This window comes from Rhinolophus ferrumequinum, chromosome 8 (genome assembly GCF_004115265.2).
Source record: "Rhinolophus ferrumequinum isolate MPI-CBG mRhiFer1 chromosome 8, mRhiFer1_v1.p, whole genome shotgun sequence".
Lineage (NCBI taxonomy): Eukaryota > Metazoa > Chordata > Mammalia > Chiroptera > Rhinolophidae > Rhinolophus > Rhinolophus ferrumequinum.
Genome location: NC_046291.1, coordinates 85,704,214 through 85,727,552, shown reverse-complemented (window position 1 = coordinate 85,727,552; position 23,339 = coordinate 85,704,214). Strand labels below are relative to the sequence as shown.

Genomic DNA, 23,339 nt, shown 5'->3' with positions numbered 1-23,339 from the left:
ATTAACCTTGAGAACATTATGCTAAGTGCAATCATAAAAGGTCAAATATTATATGGTCCACTTATGTGCAGTGCCTAGAATAGTCAAATTCAGAGACAGAAAATAGGATGGGGGGTGGGGGGCTGTAAGTGTTTTTTGGGTACAGAGTTTCAGTTTTGGAAGATAAAAATGTTCTGAAATGAATGGTGGTAACAGTTGCATAACAACGTGAATGTAGTTAATGCCACTAAACTGTACACTTAAAAATGGTCAAAATAGTCAATCTTATGTTGTATATATTTTACCACGATAAAAAGAAGCTATTCCAACTTGGTAGCTACCCAGAAAAAAAATTAAATTAGGTAGAACTATGCATATTAAAGTAATATAAATCTAAATGCACCAAAGATTAAAAGGGGGGGGGGGAATCACACAGTAAGTTTAAAAAACAATGTAGGATAATTTCTTTATAATCCTGGAATAGGGCTTTCTAACTATAATTTAAAATCCAGACAACTAAAAAAAAAAATTGCTATTTCAACTATTGGAAAATTTAAATCTTCTTCACAAAAGCATACCAAAAGTAGCCAAAAGTGACCAAAAGAAAACAATTATCTGTACTCAGAACAAAGGGTTAATTTCCTTAACATATTAAAGGATACCTAAAAAGTGATTACAACCAGGGACGGAAATAAGGAGTACCCAGTCAAAGAACTTGAAATGGCTATAAATGAAAAGATGTTCAACTCCATAGGGAAAAAAAAAAAAAGCATATTAAAACTAAAGTATCATACAATGGAGTTGGAATGCAAAATGATACAGCCACTTTGGAAACTACTGAGACATTCACTTACCATATGACCCACCAATTGTACTTCTATGTATATAACAAGAAAAATAAAATAAAAATATGTCCACACAAAGATGTGTACACAATTGTTCACAACAGCATTATTCACAGTGGCCCAAAATTAGAAGCAAAACATATGTTCATCAACAAGAGAAGAGATAAACAAGAACAGTATATACATACAAACCAAAATTACTCTACATATGAAGATTCAGGAAAATGTAACCCATTCTCCAAGGGAAAGACATTTGACATTAGACAAAATGACCCAAATATTAGAATTACTAAAGACTTGAAAGCAGCTATGATTATCACAATGAAGTAAAGAAAAACACACTTGTTATGACTAATAATATAGTAAATACCACCAGAGACTCTAAAACTATAAAAAGAACAAATGGAAATTCTAGAACTGAAAAATGCAGTATCAGATTTAAAAACATTCACTGGATGAACTAAACAGCAGAACAGAGGTGACAGGATGTAATCAGTGAACTTGAAGGCAGCTAAGTAGAAATTACCCAACCTAAAAAGAGAAAAGGAAAAACAGAAAGCCTAAAAAAGACAGAGAAAAGAATAGAGCCTCAGAGACTCGAGGAACAATAGGAAAAAGTTGACATAACTGAAGTCCTCAAGAAGAGAGAGAGGGTAGTAAAAACCTTTTTTAAATGAATAATGACTGAAAACTTTCCCAACTTAGTAAAAGGCATAAATTTATGAATTTAAGAGGCTCAATGAAACCCAAGCAGAATAAATATAAAGAAAACCATACCTCCTGGGGCAGGCACATCATAACCAAACTTCTGAAAATCAAAGACAGAGACCAAATCTTAAAAGAAGCCAGAGAAACCCATTAACAGGAAACAAAAAAGCAAACTACTACCACCTTCTTATGAGAAACTATGGAGGCCAGAAGACAGTGGAATAACATTTTTAAAGTCTGAAGTGAGTGGGGAAACAGTCAACTCAGAAATCTATAGGAGCAAAAATTTCTTCAACAATGAAAGTTCATTAAAGACATTTTTCAGTTAAAAGAAAACACAATGCCATCAAACCTGAGCTAAAGAAAGTTCTTCAGAGTAAGGGGAAGTTGACACCAGAGAAAAACTGAGATGTTACGAGTAACATCAGAAATGATAAAACAGCTAGGTAAATATAAAAGACGATTTTGCCCCCTCTTCAATTTTTTAACATGCTTATAACTATTTAAAGCAAAAATATTATCTTGTGGGGTTATAGTATATGTAAGTGTAATATCTATAACTGTAGCATAAAAGAACATGGGGTAGAGGAATGGTAGAGAGTTAACAGACCTACAGAGATGCAAGATTTCTACTCTTTGCATGAAGTTTTAAAGTATTAACTCTAAGTAAATGGTAATAACTTTTCTTAAAGATGTGTTTATAATCTATAGCAATAGCGAAAAACAAACTGCAAAGAGATGCAGTTAAAAAGCCAAAAGGTAAGTTAAGTTAAATAGAATTCTAAGAAATGTTCAAATACTTCAAAAGAAAGAGGAAAAGAAGGACAAATTAAAAACATAATAAAATGGTATATAATCCAACCATGTCCATTATTACATTAAATTTAATGGACTAAACTCTCCAGTTAAAAGGGAGTTATAGAATATTTTTAAAAAAAAAAAAAAAAGGCAAGCCCCAATTACATGCTGTCTGCATGCTGTGCACTTTAAATATAAAAGATGGAGAATGAAAAAAGATGGATGGGAAGCAAATAGTAAGCATAAGAAGGCTGGCATGTCTGTCTATATTGATACAATATAAAACTACTCTTAAGAAAAAGAGTAACACCAGAGACGAGGAAAAATTTTATAATAAAAGGATAAATTCGTCAAGAAGACATAACAGTATATGCCTATTAACAGTTTCAACATACCTGAAATGTGTCAGAATTAAAAGCTGACATAATTCTACACTTACAGGAGGAAACTGTCACCTAGCCTCTCAGGAATCAGAGTCCGCCTCTCACCCCCCCAAAAAAAAAAATCAGTAAAGGCATAGAGGACCAACACTAATAACCATTTTGACCTAACTGATATTTATAGAATATACACTCAAGAACTACAGAATATGAATTCTTGCTAAGTATGTACACATGGTACATTCATTTGGACAACGGATTAGCAAATTGTGGCCCAAAGGCCAAATCTAACCTGTGCTCTGTTTTGGTGTCACTGGTGAGTTTAAAACAGTTTTTACAGTTTTGAAGGGGAAGGGAGGAATAATGGAGAGGTAGGGGAGGGGGTAAAAAAGGAGGGGAAGCAGCAGCAGTGGAGACAGAGACTGTATGTGTCCCACAAAGTCTAAAATATTTCTTATCTGGCCCTTTACAGAAAAAGTGTGCCAATCCAGGACCTAGACCACATGCTAAGCCATAAAACAAGTCTCAATAAATATAAAAGATTGCAATCATAAATACTAATGTTCTCCGACTAAAAGGAATTAAATTGGAAATCAGTAGCAATGAGATTATCTAGGAAAACCCCAAAATTTGGAAATTAAATACACTCTTAGCCATAATCAATAAGTCAAAGAAATCAAAAGGGAAGTTAGAAAATATTTCAAGGGCTAAAGCACTGCTTAGAGGGACATTTACAACTTTGAGTGCCTATGTTAGAAAAAATAGAAAGGTCTAAAATCAGTACCTAAGATTCCAATTCCACCTTAAAAAGCTAGAAAGAGGAAAGCAAAATAAACCCAAAGTAAATCGAAGAAAGTCAATAGTATACACAAGGGCAGAAATCAACTTAATAGAAAACAAATAGAGAAAATTAACAAGCTAAAAGTTCGTTCTTTGAGAAGATCAGTTAGGCTGATCACGAAAAACTAGTACAGAAATAGCCAACATAAAGAATGAAAAACTGACTAATAATATAAACCACACAGACATCAAAAGGATAAAAAGAGAATATTACAAAACAACCAAACTATCACATTAAACAACTCAGATATAATGGACAAATTCCTTCATATATACAATTTATCAATTCAACACAAGATGAAATATAAAATCTATTTTAATAACCCCATAGCTATTAATTATCAGCAACCTTTCCCAAAACCAAACTCCAGGCCCAAATGGTTTCACTGGTAAATTCTAACACATATTTAAGGAAGAAAAAACACTAATTTTACAAAAGCACTTTCAGAAAAAAGAGGAGGAAACCCATCCCAAATCCTTTCATGAGGACAACATAATAATTCTAGTATCAAAATCAGATAAAAACTTTCCAGATAAAGAAAGGGACAGACCGATATCCGTAATGAATATACAGCTGACCCTTAAACAAGGTGGGGATTAGAGGCACCAACCTCCCTACACAGTTGAAAACCTGCATATAACTTTTTATTTAATTTTTTTTATTGGGGAATATTGGGAAACAGTGTGTTTTTCCAGGGCCCGTCAGCTTCAAGTCAAGTCACTGTCGTTCAATCTACTTGTGGAGGGAGCAGCTCAGCTCTAAGTCCAGTGGCCGTATTCAATCTTAGCTGCAGGGGGGCACAGCCCACCACCCCATGCAGGAATTGAACTGACAACCTTGTTAAGAGCAAGCGCTCTAATCGACTGAGCCATCCGGCTGCCCCTGCATATAGCTTTTGACTCCTCAAACTTAACTACTAATAAACTTAACTACTAAAGCCTACTGCTGATCAGGAGCCTTGTCAATAACATGAACAGTCTATTAACACATATTTTGCATATGTATTATATACCGTATTCTTACAATGAAGTTAGCTAGAGAAAATAAAATATAAAGAAACTCATAAGGAAAATAATCTACAGTATTGAAAAAATCCACATGTATAAGTGGAACCACACAATTCAAATCCATGTTGTTCAAGTGTCAACTGTGATGCAAAAATCCTTAACAAAACAAACACAATAATATGCAAAAAGTAAAATACACCATAATCCAGTAGGGCTTAGCCCAGGAATCTAAGCTTGGTTAACAGTAGAAAAATCCAGACTTTGCTTTTTAAAATACCTCAATGAATTTCAATGGTTTGAAGACTACTTACTACTCCTTATGCTCATGCTATGGTTTGATCCCAGAGATAATTCATGCAAAGATATGCATATGTATTACTTTATATTAAAACATGTAACTGGGCTATCTGGGCAGTCAAATTATGAATGCACTTTCCTTCTTTATACTTTCCTATACTTAAAAAAGTGTCATTTTCTAAATGGTTTTTTTTAAGAGATCATAAAATGAAAAAGGCAAAAATATCCTAAGTTTATAAACTCAGACGGTCAACATCATATTTTAAAAAACTAAACCAAAATTTTCCTTTGCGGTCCTGAGAAGCAAGTTAAATATACAGAAAATCTCCCTGGGTTATATCAGCAATGAAAAAAAATCTACAATGGTGATTCTGGCTAGCAAGAAAGAAAAAGGACTTGAAAATTGCTTAAAGAAGGGACAATAGTAAAGGAGAGCATTCAAAAGCACTTTTGTAGTTATCAACAACTTGGTGACTAGAAGAATAGTAGTGGAAATGTAATAAAGTTAGGGAAGGCCTGGATAATAGAAATAAATTGCAAAAAAAAAAAAATGAGCTTTATACAAGAAAGGGTTAATCTATCATGGTCCTGCCTCTGGGGAGGGGAAAAGTCTACTCAGGGATAGTCACTGATAATGATCTTTCACTCTTAAAAAAACAAAGAGATGAAATAAATATGATAAAACGTTAGCAGGCAATAATTCTGATAAGGGTATCTTTTATATTAATCATTGTTCTTTTCTAAAACTGTTGAATGAATCAACACCCTTCCAGTCCTCTTAGGCCTAAAAAGTACAATCTAACTCCTTTTCACTAGTGGAGAGGAGGAATATGGACCTTAAAAATCAAAAAGTCATGAGTGAAATGTTTGTTCCAGCAATTACTATCTTGTTGTCATAGACTTTATTCCTAATGCATAAGGAATAAAAACTGAATTCATAAAGCTGTCATGAGGATTGAAGACAACAGTTTGAAACAGTTTTGCAGAAATATTTGGAAGAAAATTATTAAAATTCCAAAATAGGATATTATATTTGTCTTTCTACTCTGGTATTAACCCCGTTCATACCTTTCATATATTTTATGATATAAAGGCCCACATAAAGATGTAAAACAAATAGCACACAAAGTAATATTAATCACTATCCTATTCTGAAGAACCAAACTTAAAACATTAATCCACTAACATCAACTTATTTTGTACTGTTACTTAATAATGCATGTATTTATAAGTGCTTGGTAAGCTATAAAGCATGTTAATGTAGTGTTATTATTACTTAACTGCTCTGCTCTTGACTCTTTATGCCAGTGGCTATTACAGATCAGTAGTGTCATAAAAGAGGCTACAAGTTCCAATAGAATTACAGGTGAGCATTCAAATGCCTTTTAATAGAGGAATTTTGTTTCAGAGAACATGCTGCTTGGAGCAACATTTTAACCATTCCACACTTTTGTCAAGTCCAACCATTTATGTTTCCACGTGACGGAGGAGGGGAAGCACGCTGGGCATGAAGGAACACTGTGGAAGGAAATTTTAGACCTATTTTGAGCACTCTCCTCCTCAGGAAAAAAAATGGGATGAGATAGGAGACTGGCTGTCAGCATAACTAATCACTCATCACTTCGAGCCACTGTGCTCACTCATTCTCCTCACTGTGATGCTCACGAAGCTAGGTCACATATCCAATATTTTTTAAACAAGGAACATTAATATTCAATCTTTTGTTTTCTCTTTAAATTGTCATTTAATTAGCTTCAATGTATAAATTATAATGATGATTGCGAAATCTCCCCCTTCATTCCTGAAGTTCCTGTATTAACTTCCTCTAGAGCAATTCCAATTATGGATCATTCCAAATTCAATAACAAATTCCAGTTTTACTCAGCTTCTTAAAACCAACTCCCTTATTATCCCACTCAAACTCACACTCTTGAAATCTTCATTGATGCCTATTTACAATCTACTAGAATCAACTGCCAAGTCCTAGCTATACCTCCATCTCTCAAATAAGCAAAAACATTTTGACTGTGCAAACAAGTGTAGTAGGTAGGCAAAGGACTACAGGTGATAAGAAAATAAACACGATACTGTGTTCCTTTCCTTAAAATCTTCAATTCAACAAAAAAGGGCTCTAACTGATAATTGTAATAATTACAATGTATTGAGCACTGTGCTGAACCACTTTCATTCATTACCTCAAAAATAAAATAAAATAAACCATTAGATACTATGATCTCCAAATAATAGATGGAAAAAATAAGGCCTGCAGAGTTTGAAGTGTACAGCTTCCGGTCATACAGCTAGTAAATTGTAGAGCATGAACTCAAAAACAGCTATGACTTCAAAGCCTTTGCTAACCATAAATACACAATACAAAACAATACAATTGCCAGAAGGAAGATACAAACAAAACCAATCTTTCCCAAATTTCTCTCTTTTGCTCCAGAAGGTGATGCTGAGACAGCTGCTTAAAAAATCATCTGGGAAGCTCATTTAAATAAATATGCCTAGACCCCACCCTTGAGATCCTGAGTCACTGGGTACAGGTGTGTCTGAGGCAATTTTTTTAAACCACACCTCTAATTCTTGTTCATTCATTCACTCATTCAATCATTCATTCAACAAAGATCTGAGTTCCTACTGAGCTAAGCCCCATAACTACATCCCAAATACCTCTGTTACATCTCATCCCACTGCATTCCACCTTGCAAATATTCTAAAAGACCTATTTACAACATTTCACTCCTCTACTAGATTTTTATTCTCTATCAAGTAAAATTATTTTGAATCAAAGTTTTGCTGACATATAATGAAAACCAGATACACAGTAAGTGCTCAATAAATGTTAGTACCTCTTCACATTACATAATCTAGTCTGTATTGCTATTACGTACTCCTCAACTCATAAGGTAGGGGAGTGGTACAACATATGCTAAGAGATCTAAAGACAAGAAGCAGCTACTCTCCCCTTTCTGCTACACGTATATGCTTTTCCTTCCCCTGCATCCTTCCAAATCCTTAAAAAGAGAGCTCATACCCTACACCTCCACTAAATCTTCCCTGACCATTCATGACCACAATAACAATAATCGCTTTCCTTCCTTACAACCTATAGAATAGCTATTACTATCGGAAAAGTACTTACCTTAACATTTGGTTAATGCAGTCTTCCACCATCTGATTTTTTAAGATGATTTTTAGCTCTTGTCTTAAGATTCTTGACAGCAGATTGTATAATACATTTTCATTATAATTCCAAGAATGCCTGACCTGCTGCTAAGTATATAGTAAGCTTTAATTTGACAATAGCATTTTTTCCACCTGTGCAAATACTCCTTAAATTACTAACATGTCTGCCTTTATAACATCATATATGAATTCTCTCAAGAATACCTAAATGATTCAAAATTGGCAAAGACTCATCCTCTATGTAAGGAGACTATTAGTGTGATGACTCTATCACACTTATTTGCTACAATACCTCAGCAGAGTAGTTTAACTTCTCTAAACCTAAATTTTCCTGTCTATAAAATGGAGTAATACTTCTCAGGTTGATATGAAAAGTAAATGAGATGAGATAAAGCATTTAGCACAGGGCCTGACACATAATTCTTGATAAATGTTAGTTGTTAGTATTTCCTGATAAAAACCTTTTTATCTACATTTTTCTCTCTGGTTTTTATAAGTAAATTTTTTGCAGATTAAATTTAATCAAAGTTACAAAGAAATTAGTGTAGGAATTCACACACCCAGAAAAAAATCTAAGTCAGAAAGAGCTGCACAGAAAGGTTCCTCTAATTAATTAAATCAAATGCATAGGGCTGGGATTTTTTTAACAAGGTTATTTTAAACAAGAATAGTTTACATTACTAATAAAAATAAAACAAAGTGCTTAGTTCTGAAAAGGGGCTCAGGAGTCCCCATGGTGTAACAGAAAAAAACACAGGGCTTAAATAGAGAAAAACTTAAGTCCAAATAGCAACTCTCACTAACTGCTAACTGCAAGACATTAAAAAAGTAACTTACATTCACTAATCCTGTTTCCTCACTTGTAAATTGAGGTAAAAATAGCTGTCAAAAGATTAAGGTAAATAAAAAGCCTGGCCAGCAGGTCCGCCACTGGTGGATCTTTCCCTTTTGTGCTTAAAAATAAAATTTCTTAACTGTGTTTTACAATAAGGCTGGGAAGTTCACTACATACAACATATATGCAATTCAAAAATCAATGTTTCAACACAAAATTGTCAGACAGGAAAGGAAAAGAGAAAGACACATAGGAAAGTCTAAGCCAAATAAACTTTTCAACAGGATCATGTCTGTTACACTTACTTTCAACAGCACACAAAACATGATCAGTGAAGGAATGAGAACTTTAATGTTTTTTTGTAACAAGATATTGTGAATGTTTCTAGCCTTGGAGATGGTTGGAGGAATAGCACTATTAAATACCATGTACAAAACATAAACTTTCCCCCCATGCACTCAGTCCTTCCCCCTCTGCTCTCTCAAACAAGATCAGCTTATCTATACTTATTGCTAGAATGTGGCCACAGGATGAATAAAATAAGCTCCTCATCCACTACTCTCAACAAAATATTTATGTTCACATTTTAATTCTAAGATTGCTAAGAAGTTTAAGTTCATTAGGGAAATTCCTTAATCCATTCTAGATCTGAATATATCCAAGAGTTCTACAATAAGGCTATATTAACTTCTGCTATCATAATCAATGAAAAGAATTTACCAATGCAGTATCTATCAGGAAAAAAAGAAAACTGTAAAGGGGAAAAAGTAATTTTACAATGCAAAGTTCTGTAACCAAGCTACACTATAAAAAGTACATAAGGAATTCCTTTATTTGGCTTGAATATTGAAGAAATTTGAGTGAAAACACGCAAAAAATAAGATACTCTTAACTTTGCAAGTGTTATGTGTTTACAAAGGCTTTCTTAAACAATGTTTTCCTTTCACCACTAGTAGCAGACTGAGTTCTGTAATTTAGTTCTTAAGCAACCAACTCTATCAATGAGAATCTCTATGGCAAAATTGTATTCTATAGTACTATCTTAATACAGACCAAAAAAGCATGCAGATAGGGTATCATATGAAAGAACTGCTCCTTTCTAAATTCTTTTCAAAAGGAGCTATTTTATGATCTTGGCTTAGGTGATTCATCATCTTATATCGAGATAAAGGATTTTTGCTGGGGGATCTTTAAGTCCTGGGATTAAGCTTCAAGTTTCCTAATTCTTACAGCTTTTCTCACCTGAGACCACCAAGTTCCATAAATGGCCACTTTTTTTTGTCACCTTTGCCTAACTTATATAATGAAATGGAATGAGCAACCTGATTAAGGTTATAATTTTTCACTGACATTAAGTGGGAAACTGCAATTAGATACTTAAGATATGCATGAATGCATTCTCTAAAGCACAAAGGAACACACAAATTATAGGTGCACGATTTGCATCTGGGGACCACAGTATTCTAGAACATAAAACTCCCTATTAAGGCCTTAGTTAGAGATGCTTACCCCAGACCCAATCTCAAGGAGCTATCTATGTGCTTTAATAAAACTAAAGGAGTAACATTCCAAGAAATGCAACAGAAAGACCAAAAGCCTTGCAAACCAAAATAAATGGATCTCTTAGAATTTCAGACTGTGACAGATGGTAAAAGTGATAGGAAATGGGGAATCCTAATTAGTTCCATTCAAATCATGAGTGTCCTCCTTTTAAGATAAAACTAATGCAACAATGTAAAATGTATTAACGTAGTAGTAACTGAAATATTAAAACAAAAATATCCTAAGTACTGAACCCCTCTCCCTACACCTACACCAGCAGGTGTTTTAAATTCAAGGTTGTCCTATCAGAAGGTCAATTAAGGACAGTTAACTTCAATGAAATACCTAGTATACTAATTCAAAAATAACCAAAACTGTATTTCCAACGGGGGGGGGGGGGGAATGAAGAAAAAGTAACATCCTACTTCAGATATTACCATGCTATTAGGGTGACAATTATCTAATTTTATTGACAATCCAGTCACTTGTAAAGCATAAATATGAATTATGTAGCAGTATTTTTCACTTGAACAAAATACACTTGAAAATTCTTCCTCAGTCAGGCCAAATCTAATTTTAAAAATGAACCTAAACATAAAACTATTCACCAATTAAAATAAAAAGAGAAATCTTGGTTTAGGGAAGTGAGACTGGATTAAGAAAACAAATTAATAAGCTGTCCATCAAAAAAATACATAGACGTTCCCAAGGCTAAACTAGGCTAATGTTTCCCAAGGGAAAATATTAATAAATAGGTTATTTCCCTATGCATGGTTGGGATTTCAGAAACTGCCACACTAGCATGAAATTTTACAGGGAGCAAAGAGGAGGAGGAGCATACCATCTTTAAGAAAAAGCAGCTTGCTGAATAATAAACAGGGAGGGGGGAGAGAAGGCTGGCAATTCACCTCTCAACCCCCTCACCCAAAATTGGAGTATTTTGGGAATTAAGAGATGTAATAATAAATCAACATAGCACACACGCACAAAAAGAAAACATGTCCAATATCGTAAAATAAAGCATTCTAGAAAATACAGTATTTTCTATGTAATTACAAAGTATAGTATAACTCTCTACAATGCCCATTAATACAGAAAGAACGACCACGTTAACGCCACGCTGTATTTTAGTAAACTACAGTACAGATCTGTAAGAATTCTTTGAAAAGCCAGCACAACCCTTTATAACTCTATACCTTCCTTCCCTCTTTATGATACCGTCACAGAATGAACTTCTTTTCCCGGGTGCTTCCCTTCCTCCCTCCCGTAGAACACAAATAAATTTTTCAGGTTCACATAAATTGATACCTAGCACCAGTAACTCAGTCTATTTAAAATCGGCTTAATTTTCAAAGTTCTAATAAGATGTGTTCAGGTTGGAAACGAAAAACTACCTTATAAGGGTATAAAAGACTGAAAGCAGGAAGCAGCTTTGACAAAACTAAGGAAGTTGCAGCGCGCTTGCTCACTGGGGGACTTTTTTGAAGCAAGAGAAGTAACACATTACCTCTTTCTCTCTCAAATTAAAATGTGACTAGGTTCACCGGTTAAAATGCAGCGGGAGACGGAACAGACACCGGGCGTTCGAGGAGGAGGAGGAGGTGGGTGGTCCAATGAAAGCCCCGATTTCGGTTCCCATTTTCAGAGTCCGATTCATCCCACTCCCCCACCCACACCCTAGGCAGTGTTGTCACAGCAATCTTGCAAAACCTACACGGAGCGCTTCTCTTTTCTCGCTCCTCTGCCAGGCAAGTCCCCGCGCTCGATGCCCAAACCCACCAGGCAGGCAGGGTGCGGAAGGAAAGGAGAGCCGGGTGCCACGGCTCGGCGACCACCCCCACCGCGTCCGCGCGCCCCGGGGAGGTGACCGTCCCCGCATCTCCTTGGGCGGCGCTGCCCACCGCGGTGGGGGAAGGGCCGGGAGGAGGAGCGCGGAGAAATCCACTCCCGGGGGTTTCTCGGCCCCGCGCCCGGGTCCCAGAGGTGAAACCAGGGGACAAGGGAGGCCCTGCCTCTCCGGGCCCCACCCCTCGCAACACAGCGGGGCGAGGACTGACACCACCGGCGACGGCACCTTGCCGCACCATTCATCTGCCGATCTCCTCCCTCCCCCGCCATTTTCCTACCTCAGCCTCAGTTTCCCCACCCCCGCTCGTCAGTCCCCTTACCCGGTGCCACAGTCCACCACACAGGCCGGCAGCCGTCCCGCCATCTTCCTCCTCTCCTGCTGCTGCCGCTGCCGCCGTCTGCTCCGTACCGGTTGTGGCCAGGGATTGGCGGCAGGAGATTGGAGCTATCTCACCATCCACAGCCGGGCCGCTCTCTGTCCGGGGGGTAGCCGGGAAGCCGAAGCAGTAGCGAGAAAGCAGCAGGCTCGGTCAGCCGCTACCACTTCCGCAACCCAGGCGGGCAGGCAGTCCCCGCCCTGCCCCGCCGCGGCCTCCTCCCCCTCTTTCTCCCCTCCTCCTCACTCCTGCCCCCACCATACAACTTCTTCCCCCTCACGCCGCCTTTCCCCGGGAAGTCAAGATGGCCGCCGGTGCCGACGCCCTGGCCAGCCCAGGCCCAGGCAGCGAGCGCTCCCCCTTCCGGCTCCGAGCGGGAGGGGTGAGAGCGCATGCGCAATGACGTGTGGTCACCGGCGGCGGCTCCCATCCCTACGTTAATGAAATCCACTTCGGGTTTTCCTAGAGTGTAGGGGCGGAGAAGTCAGCCCCAGTCTCCAATTCTTCGGAAGCTGAAAGGGGCTTTTAGTTTCAATTACTTCTATGCTAGGTTGAGGGAGGATGGAACCGCATCCCGCAGCCACGAATATCTTCCGTGCTCCGGGGAAAACGGCCTAATTGAAAACGTTGTCAGCAGCACACAACCATTCTTACACCTTGAGTGGCTGCTTTTCTGGGTGGAAAAGAGCAGTATCAGACCGATGGTGAGCAGTCGGGGGACGGATGAACAAAGGTTTGCACTGTGGCTCTTCTGCCTTCATGCCGAGGTTTTATTCGTTTACACTTGTGCACTGTTACAACATTGCACATTACAATTATTATAACATGTTTAAATTGTAGTGCCCCCCACCCACCCACCCAGAGCAGGCCTGTTCCCATAAGGAGGGCAAACATCAAACCTCCCGAGAATATATCCTACGTAATATACTCTACACAAATAGGCCTTTATTCAAGGCTTCTGGATGATGACAAAAATTTCCCTCTGGAGTAGTTTATACTATTCTACTAGCAGGATTATACCAAGGATTCAGGTCCAAAAAAAAAAAAAATCAAAAGAAAAAGATTAAAAACTGGAAAGCCTAGAACAATGGTTTTCAAACTCTAAGTGTTTATCAGAATTACCTGGAAGGCTTGTTAAAACAGATTGCTGGGCCACACCCCCAGAGTTCTCTGATTATGTGGTCTGCAGTGGGGCTTGGCAATTTGCATTTCTCCCAAGATCCCAGGTGATGATGGTCTGGGAACCAGAAGATTAGTAGCTTTCCTCTCCACTACGTTTATTGTCTTCTGATAAACCTTGTGGATTTGCTTATCTAAGGATGAAATAAAAATATTTTTTACTAAGAAAGGAGGTCTAATTCCAGAAGATCACACATAGTGTGGTGTTAGACTGGGCTGGGGGGTGGAATGTGGGTTTTTCATTTCTTTGATAGAAAAGTATAGCTCACCTATTCTATTATGATGACAACAGTTGCTGACCCTGAATATTCAGTATGCACAAAATATTAAGGTCTCTACTCTCATAGAGTACAGTGTAGTGGGGAAACATACAAATTGTGTTGAAAAATAATAGAAAGCAGAGAGCAGGGAACCAGAAAGTTACAAGCCTATGAGAAATGGGGATGGCAGGTGGCAGAATGGGAGGGAAGTGGAAGACAGGGAAGGCTTCTCTGACAAAGTGGCATTTAAAAGCCTAGGACGGAGGTAGTAGGAGTTAGGTGAAAGGGTAAGAAAAAAGGGGAGCTCTCCAGAAAGAAGGAACAGCAAACCTCAAGGCCCTGAGGTGGGAAAGAGGAAAGAGTTTGGCTTCGTCCACAAATTGAAAGACCCAAGTGGTCAAAGTGAAGTGAGTCAGTGAAGATGCAAAGGAAGGTGAAGTCTGAGAAATAAGGAAGAAGCAAACAATGCAAGGATTAGCAGACTTCTCTAAGCATCTTAAAGTTTAGCTTAAAAGCAACTTGGAAGCCATCAAAGAGATTTAAGCAAAGAAATGATGTAGGGAATGGATCCCATATAGTAATGAGTGGAGTGAATCATCTTCTGTCCTGTAGTGGGTGCTTTTAGGGATAGAAGTATGTGAGGAGTAGGATCCAGATGGGATCAGCTATGTGCAGAAGAGACTCAGGGGAGTTATCATCAGTTAGTATCCATCATATCCACAGCTACTCACAGCAAATACATAAATAAAGAAATAATTCTGAGGGTAAGCTTTCCTCAGAGATTGCCTTCCAAGAAGTCAAACACAAGTGGTTCTTTTTTCAGATATATAGTTGTTTTTTACCTACATTTTAGAAGATCCTAAGTAGGGATTCTTTGCTGCCTTTTCCACCATCAGGGATTTTTGGTCATTTGGAAGAGGAGATGCCTGAAGATAGACTGACAGAAGAGGGAGATGTGGCTTGGTTGGGGTGGAGTAAATGGTTGTTTCCAGCATTACAGGTGTAAGTCAGGAACAAGGGGATCCTACCAAAAGGGTCCCAAGGACAGAAGTTAGGAACTTAAACAGGTCTCTCTGGGAAGCCCACACTGGCAGATTATCAAGATGGCCGCCTACACGCCGCTGCCTTGGGTGGGTTGCCATGGAAGCAGTGTTAAGGGTCAGAAACTGGATTGCTCCCAGGGTCCAGGCAAGTGACGTATGAGTAAAGAGGGCAATGAGGGAATGGCAATGTGGAGAGCCCACATCTTGATGGAAGACCGTAGAAAACTGTTGCCATACAGAGTGCAGATCCAGTGTTGCCAGAGCCTCCCTTTTTTCAAGAAAAGCTGTAAGTCTGTATTTTTCTCTGTTGGTCACAAATTCTTTGCAGGCTAGATTTGACCTGCGGGCTGCAAGTTTTCAACTTGTGATTTGAGAGGCTCTTTAACATTTTCTTGTGCACCGCATTAAAACATGAAGCTCATGTTGGTGCTACATACTGTATCTCATTTTGTAGGCATGAGAAAACCTACCCCCCTTGTCTCCTTTACATAGTCAAGAATGTCCGTTATCTGTAAAGGCTGTGACTGTTAGAAGCGTTTGACAGCTTCCAACGCTTGTTAGAAGTGTCATTTGTGTTTGTTCCTCATAATTTGTCTACCGAAACACTTTGCTTGCCTAAGACTCCTTCTACTTCCCGCTTGCTACATGCCAAATTTGTCAGTCTAGTGCTGTGGTGGCTCAGGCTTCCTCAACTGTGTAGAGCCATCAGATGTACAAAAGAAGAAAGCGTTTCTGACCACCCTGTTTTGCATACGTCCCCTTCCTGCTTACCCTAAGCAGTGGTGGATAGTCAGGGTTTGTCTGACTGCCCTGCATTCATTACTCCCTAATTGCATTCTGATTTCCTTTTAGATCAGGTCAACCAAGTGCTTGGTTATGAGTTTCCAAGCTTGGTCCCCAACATTTCAAGCATTTGTGAGCCTTGCAATAGTTTTCCAATAAATCCCCTTTTGCTTAAGTTAGTAATAATCAGTTTCCATTACTTGCAGAAATTTAAGAACTCTAAATGATACAGAAGCCCAAAGTTTGTGATTTTTTTCCCCAGTATCTTAGGGAAGCTAGGGAAGAGAGCCCAGACCAAAACCTGGTTCTGACCTCTTTCTAGGGCTCTTTAGTTGTAATGCCACAAATATTATTTAATTTTGATTGATGTATTGGTTACCAGTTACCATGAGATTTCCTGGGGTTGTCCAATGCTTTAAAGCCAGCTTAGCCAATGTCTCTGGATCTTAAAATGTCTAAGAAATTCACATGTCTCTCAATCTCCATTTTAAAACTATCAATATTTTTTTTAAAAAATCAACTTAGGTACTTGCTGCAGGGAAGACTATTTGCAAATTGGCAGAGCAATCAAATCCACAGAGAACATTGATTAAGGGCAGATGGATAAATGGGCCATGCAGCCTAGTGGTCAGAGGAGGTAGCTGTGAATCCTGGCTTCTCCCTTCCCAAGTTGTGTGACCTTAGACAACTAACTTAGTGTATGAAGAGAGCACAGAACTTGGAATCAAGAGACTCAAATATGAGTTCTTTAATCTGTTTCTTCATCTGTAAAATGGGCAGAAAAACCTAACGTATAGGGTTCTTTAAAGGTTGAATTTTACAAAAGCATGTTATAAACTACAGAGTGATCTTATGGACAAAGAGGAATGTGGCATAATTATAAAGTAATGACTCTTTGACTTGTTACTTAAACATATAGACTTAAATGTCTAAAAGCTGGTCCTCTTCTTCACAAAAGTTATCCTGGGGCCTATGTGCTTACTCTTTTAATGCTACCATTGTGCAAAATATTTTTGGAAGGGCTCCTGCAGACTTGCCTTCAGAGCCTGTAGCACATTCCTTTAAATATCTTCATTGGTGGCAAATCTTGGCTCTTTGTGGGTAGATTTAACTTTTGGAATTGGCCAAAAGTCATTTTTTCAGAGCCAAGTCCAGTGAAAAAAAAAATCAGTGCTCAACTAGGACTATGTTTTTTGATGAAAAGCTTTGTATAACTGACTATAAAGTAATAAAACTGGTTTTCATAGGTGACTTATCAACTGTTTCTGACCATGGTTCTAAAAGGAAATTCTAGAAAGGTATTACTCATTGGCCACATACATTCCCTGGGATAAAAACATTCCCTGATTATATTCATCATGTTTAATTTCGATTGAAAGTATGTTTCATATAGTGATAATAACTGTACAGTGTTCAAAGTGAGGGGAGATTCTCAGGGATATCACCCTAGTTTCCACTGCCTACAAAAAATGAATAACTTATTTAAAATATAACTCTCATAGAAAATTTGAGAAAGAAAATAAAAATTCGCCTACACACACACACCATATTACACATAAAAACATTCCAGATCAACTACAAATCTTCTATATAGAATTAAACCTATATCCCTAATTGTGGCCTGCTACACCCGCCATGTTTTGGTGTCTGCCTCCCTCTCCAACCTGTCTCCTCCTTTCCCTGATGCCTTAGCCACATCAACCTTCTTGCTCTTTACACACACCAAGGCCATTTCTACCTGCGTCTTCTCCCTGTACTTCCCCTCTAATTAGTTATACCTGATATAAATCAGTTTATATCTCACTTCCTCACAGATGCCTTCCCTGACCACCCAATCTGAAGTAGACTGCCTCATGCTACCGTGCCACTGTGTTTCATTCTCTGGTGAAATGCCTGGTTTATTTATTGGTTCATTTGTTTATTGTCTTTGTCTCCCAACTAGAAAATAACCCCACTAGAATCTGAAGACAACCTGGCACATAATAAGTGCTCAACAAATATTAGTTGAATGAATGAGTCTAATAGTGAAAAAACTATAACTATATTGGAAGAAAATTTAGGAAAATATTTGTATCATAAGTGGAAGAGACTTGGTTAAAGATTTTTTTAAATTATTGGTTAGAAGAAAATATTTACATCACATATGACAAAGGTTAGTATCTAATAGTTAAAAATAAGAAAAAGAAAAATTATCCAACAGAAACATTGGCAAAGGGTTTTAACACAAACATCCCACAGAGGAAATGTAAATAGTTAATTAACATAGGTAAGGAGACCTGTCATTGCTGGCAGTAAGGGAACTACAAATTAGACAATGAAAGATACCATTTTTCACCCATCATTCACAACATTTAGAAGGAGAAAAACATATCCAATGTTGATAAGTGTACAGAAAAATGGACATGCACTGAACACGTCTTGAGAACGCGAGTTGCTACAACTTCCTACAAAGTTGACTATCAATATCTATTAAAACTTAAAATTTGTTTGTGTTAGTCTTAGGAATCCCACTTGGGTGACTCCTAAAAAATAAAAGCACTGGATGTTGGAAGAAGAGAAGATTATGATCATGAAGAATTATTTTGAAGTTTAAAGATTTAAAATACATCCTTTATTTCAAGTGTCTCTGTGACCAGGTAAATCCCAGGTTTCTTTTAACTTAGAAGGGGAGTCTGGATGTTGAGGGGCAGTCACAATCTCTTCCATAAAGTCTGTATTAACTTCAGGGATATGTAGCAGCAATTGATACTTATGCTTTCTCTCCTTCATAAAAGCAACTGGGCTTTATTCAGGTGCTTATCTGCCCAGCCACAAGACTACATTTCTCATTCGCATTTTCAGGTAAATATGGCTGTGCGATTAAGTTATGGCCAATGAGATAAAAGTAGAAATAGTTGAGTGGAACTTCTGGAAAATATCTTTAAAGAAGTTTGGCTCAGTTGGGAAGAGCGCCATTTTGGTTTTGTGTCCTCCTCTTTTCTTCCTGCCCGAAACACAGATAAAGTGATTAGAGCTTCTGAGCTATTATGGATTATTAACTCACCCTGAGATGAGAAGCCATGTCCTAAGGCAAGTGGAGCAGAAAAGTAGGAACTCGGGTCCCTAATGACCCTGAAGTACCCTATAAAGGCCCCGGGACACCCACTTCCAGACTTATTTTACATGAGAGAAAAACAAACCCTTAGTGTTTAAGCCACTGCATCTAATTCTAATTGATACTATCATGATATGTTAAATACGAAAGCAAGTTGCTAAGTAATATCAGACGAATATAAACTCAAATGTTTATAGGTGATAGGCCAGTAACATAGAAAGGTGGATTAGTGGAGGTATAAATAATAGGGGATGAAAAGGACCATGTTAAATGGGAGCGGTCATGCAGCATCAATAGTATTATTACTATGCAGGCCTTTAGATCCACATCTTCCAGTTTTCATGTTAAATGACCCCAATGTTTTACAAACAAAACATTTTCCCTGATATATCCAGACTGCAGGCCATCAGTTTGTGATCTTTGTTTTGTAGTGTGATCTAATATTTGGAAAAATACAGAAAAGGGAGGAGCGAAGGAAGGGAAGGAAGGGTGGGCCATATATGTATATATTTATATGTGGTATAAACATAGAGATAATATGAAAGACTGTGCATGAAACAACAGAAACCTAAGAGTGATGAGATTAAAGGGGAACATTATTAACTTTTTTGTAACTATATTTTCTGTCTTGTTACAATGAATATAATTAATTTGTAATTTTAAAAAAATCTAGTAGACCAGGAGGAAAATTTCTGAGTTATTTTCTGACGTTGGACAGGAAATCCAATGTCAATGCCACAGCATAATCATTGAAAGCTTTTAGGATCATTCAGTCTGAGCAAGTTCAATCTGTCTTAGGAATCGGTCACTAATTTAAGTATTAATATCATAACCTAGAAAGAACAGATGTGACAGGGGAAACACAAACCCATGGTAGGTTGCAGTGACTTTAAATGTAAATGGACTGGAAGTCATGTACAAACATGCACTTACCAATTGGAGAAAAAAATATTATAGGAAACGATATATTGATTGTTTTTAAAATAAAAGATGAAAAGAAGTGCATTCTTAATTCTTTGAGATTACAATATGGCCCAATGTATACATTGCATTTGGTTTAACATATGTTGGTTTTTACTAAAACTCATTCTAGTTTTAGAGCAGCCTAGATTTTTAAATATTCATTGCTTTTTTCTAAATCTGTCTCAGGCATTGTCATTCTCTTCAAAACATGTGTTTGAAAAATGTTCAAGCTTCTCATCTTAATCTAAAACTGTATTTGGTTCCAGTTTGATGAGAAGAAACTGGATTGTGAATACATTTTTACTGACACATCTATTTTCATCCTTTAGCAAATTTGACAACCTGTGACAGTTCTCACATTTCTGGAACAAGTATCCAATTATAAAAGAAGCTAATAATGATAATACAATAAATTAGTTGACCGTTTGGGGTTTTATCCAAAATGAAGTTCATCAAATATTCTCTTCCTGGTCCCCGTCACCCCAGCCCCTGACACATACCATGTGCTATTTCGGCATTTATGCCTGGGGGATTATGGTCCTTAAATAGCAGTCAGTTGCTCTAATATTGTAGCCGTGGTTTTTTTTTTGTTTTTTTTTTCCCCATAGAATACTAATTTTGCAGAAGGACTTACTATAACTCCCCAATTTGGCAAATGAAGAAATGAGGTACGGAGATATAAGTGACTTATTTAAGATCTCACAATCAACTATTGCAGTACTTCTACTTAAATCTATCTCTAGAGATTCATAAAAGCTATATTGAAAATTCACTCCGTTCTTGTGACTATAACAAATGTAGTGATGTTACAAAATCTGGCATAATGTCCTACGTACTGCTGAAGAAATTTTGGTAGTAAATAAAAGAAATCAAACTCAAACCAGCTCGAGAATAAAAAGGAATATTTTTCTTTAGAGTGGAGCTCCAATGTAAATTTGTAGGGGGTAAATTGGGTTCAGGCATAGCTGGATGCAAAGACGAAAAATCATGAGAATCTGCCTTTCTCTTTTGAGTTTGCATGTCACTGAGTCGACTGCATTCTCAGGTAACTTTATTCACACAGTGGCGAAATGGCTTATGTTCTAATCCCAGTGCAAAGCATACATGTTTCTCAGTGGTCCCAACAAAGAAACTGGGAGTAACTTGTTAGCTACTTGAATCAGAGTCCTTCCTCAATACTTCACTATGACTCCAGTTGGCGAAGCCTGGGTCACATACCCACCCCCACTTCCATCAGTCCCACCGGGAAGAACTACACAGAAAGTGGAGGAGGGGTATCCCAAGGGAAAAAATAAGTGTTTGTTACCAAAAGAGAGGTAATGAACATAAAGCAAGCAAAAACAAGTGAAGTCCATTAAAAATTCCATTTATGTTGAATTGTAAACCTATACAACTAAGTTAATTTTTTCTTAGTGGTTGTGGATTCATGATATTTTCATTAAAAAGAATTCCTGCAAACACTAAAGAAGGGGATAGTATAGAAGCAGAAAAAATAGAAATACACTAAAAATAGTATAGAAGCAGAAAAAATAGAAATACACTAAAAAATATTGTTGGTTCCCCCCCCCCCGCCAAAAAGATGGATTGCACGTGTGTGCTTGTATTGTCAGTTCCTAAATAAAGAATAAAAATGTTGGACATCTGCCAAGCATTAACATTACATATTGAATGATCTCAATCCTGAACTGGGAAAGCTGTCATTATATTTTTGCATAGCCTTTGTTTATTTTGGTTTCCATTTCATTTCAAATGCTGATAAGCTTGTGCTAGCTACACTTCATAGTATTCTATTGGAATTTATATGATTATTCAGCTCATAAAGAGTAATGGCCTCATATCCAGCCAATTTTCATGATACTGTAACTAGAACTCTGCTCATTCATTTGTCCATTCGTTCATGTGTGTTATGTGCCAGTTATGAATCAGGAGCAAAGCGGAACACTAAGATTGAAGAGATGAGTAATTTGTAGCCCCACCCCTTGAAGTTAAAGTGCAGTAAGGGAAACAGATCAGTAAAATTTAAAGTATAACATAAGAAGGGCATTAGAACCATTGGAAGACGCGTAGCTCACTCTGCTGAGAGATCAGGGAACGTTTCAAAGAAGGCTTGGAGAATGCTTTCCAGAGAGGAGAAGGAGGTGAGAGGCAACTCTGGAGAGTGTAAAATGCAATGACACAGAGGCTTGAAAGAACCCTGGGAGTTTCAGAAATTGGTGACAACCGTGGCTGTGGTACGCTCTGTGTACAGGAGAAGAGTCAATGTGAATATGTGAATGATTTTGTGTGCTAAGTTTGGACTTTATCTTGCAGCTCCAAAACTCTGGTCCCTCAGCTAGAACCAGACTGACAGTAAAGAGCCATCTGGAGAACTTGTATACAATACAGATGGCCCTGGCCCCACTTCTGGAAATTTGGGTTCAGGAGGAATCTGTGTTTTAAAAACAGTTCCCTAAGTGATTCTGGAGCATATCCAAGCCTGAGAATCACTACGTGTACGCAGTAGGGATCCATCAGAGAGTACTGGAAAAGAGAAGAACGTGTTTTGGAAAGACAACTCTTTTGCCAGGGGAAAGTTGCAGTACAGCAGGTCAAAACAGGAGATGGAGAGACCTGATAGGAGACCGTTGTGATAGAACAAATTAAAACTGGCATGCAGAGGCAGTGCGGGTGCAGAGGCGGCGAATGTTCAGTGGTATTTCTGAGAAATGTAATCCACAGGACTACACAATCTGTTTGATGTGGGAAGTGAAATATGTGTGTGTAGGGGGTGGAATGCTAGTTTGTAAAGGGTGCCCTTGAGAACTGGGAGTGAGAGGTTAGCAGGAGGCGTGGCTTGTATGCACAGCAGTGTCGTGTTAGCTCAAGGTGGGAGACCAGGCTGGACCTTGCCATAGGCAGGAGGCCAAGGCTTGGGCCTGGGCTAGCCGAGATCCAGAGGCTCAGATCTGCGAACCTGAGTTTGAAAACTTGCTGCTTTGTGCCACCTCCCTACTTTGTGCCACCTGTGGTCCCTGCCAGTAGTCACCTTTCTTAGCCCCTGTAAGAGCCTCTTAGGAGAAATCTCTAGCTGAATAAACTTCCTGAAGCCAAGAATCATGTGAGCTTATGTGTTCTCGGAGCCTAGCCTACTGCCTGAACATATTTGATGCTCACCTTTCTAGGTGAATAAATTTTATTAATTACCTAGATAATTTATATCTGTATAGGCTTTGGGCCTTGTGTGTGTATGTGTGTGTGTGTGTGTGTGTGCGCGCGCGCGCGCGCGTTTCTATAAACGTGTATTTCTGTAACTTTACATGCTTCATTTATTACTTTCCAAAATTCACATTTTTATAATGGATACCAATATGCAAAATACACTGCTTTTCTCC

At 38.0% G+C, this 23,339-nt stretch overlaps 1 protein-coding gene across 1 annotated transcript in view; it reads right to left on the bottom strand.

The window, feature by feature from the left end:
• The window catches only part of ACTR3 (actin related protein 3), a 54,772-nt gene extending 41,820 nt beyond the window's left edge, over positions 1–12,952 (bottom strand). Inside the window, exon 1 of the mRNA XM_033112325.1 lies at positions 12,590–12,952. Within this exon, the coding sequence (XP_032968216.1) occupies positions 12,590–12,633 (44 nt within the window). The 5' untranslated portion in view covers positions 12,634–12,952. The remainder of the gene's footprint in view (positions 1–12,589) is intronic.
• Positions 12,953–23,339: the final 10,387 nt, after the last annotated feature.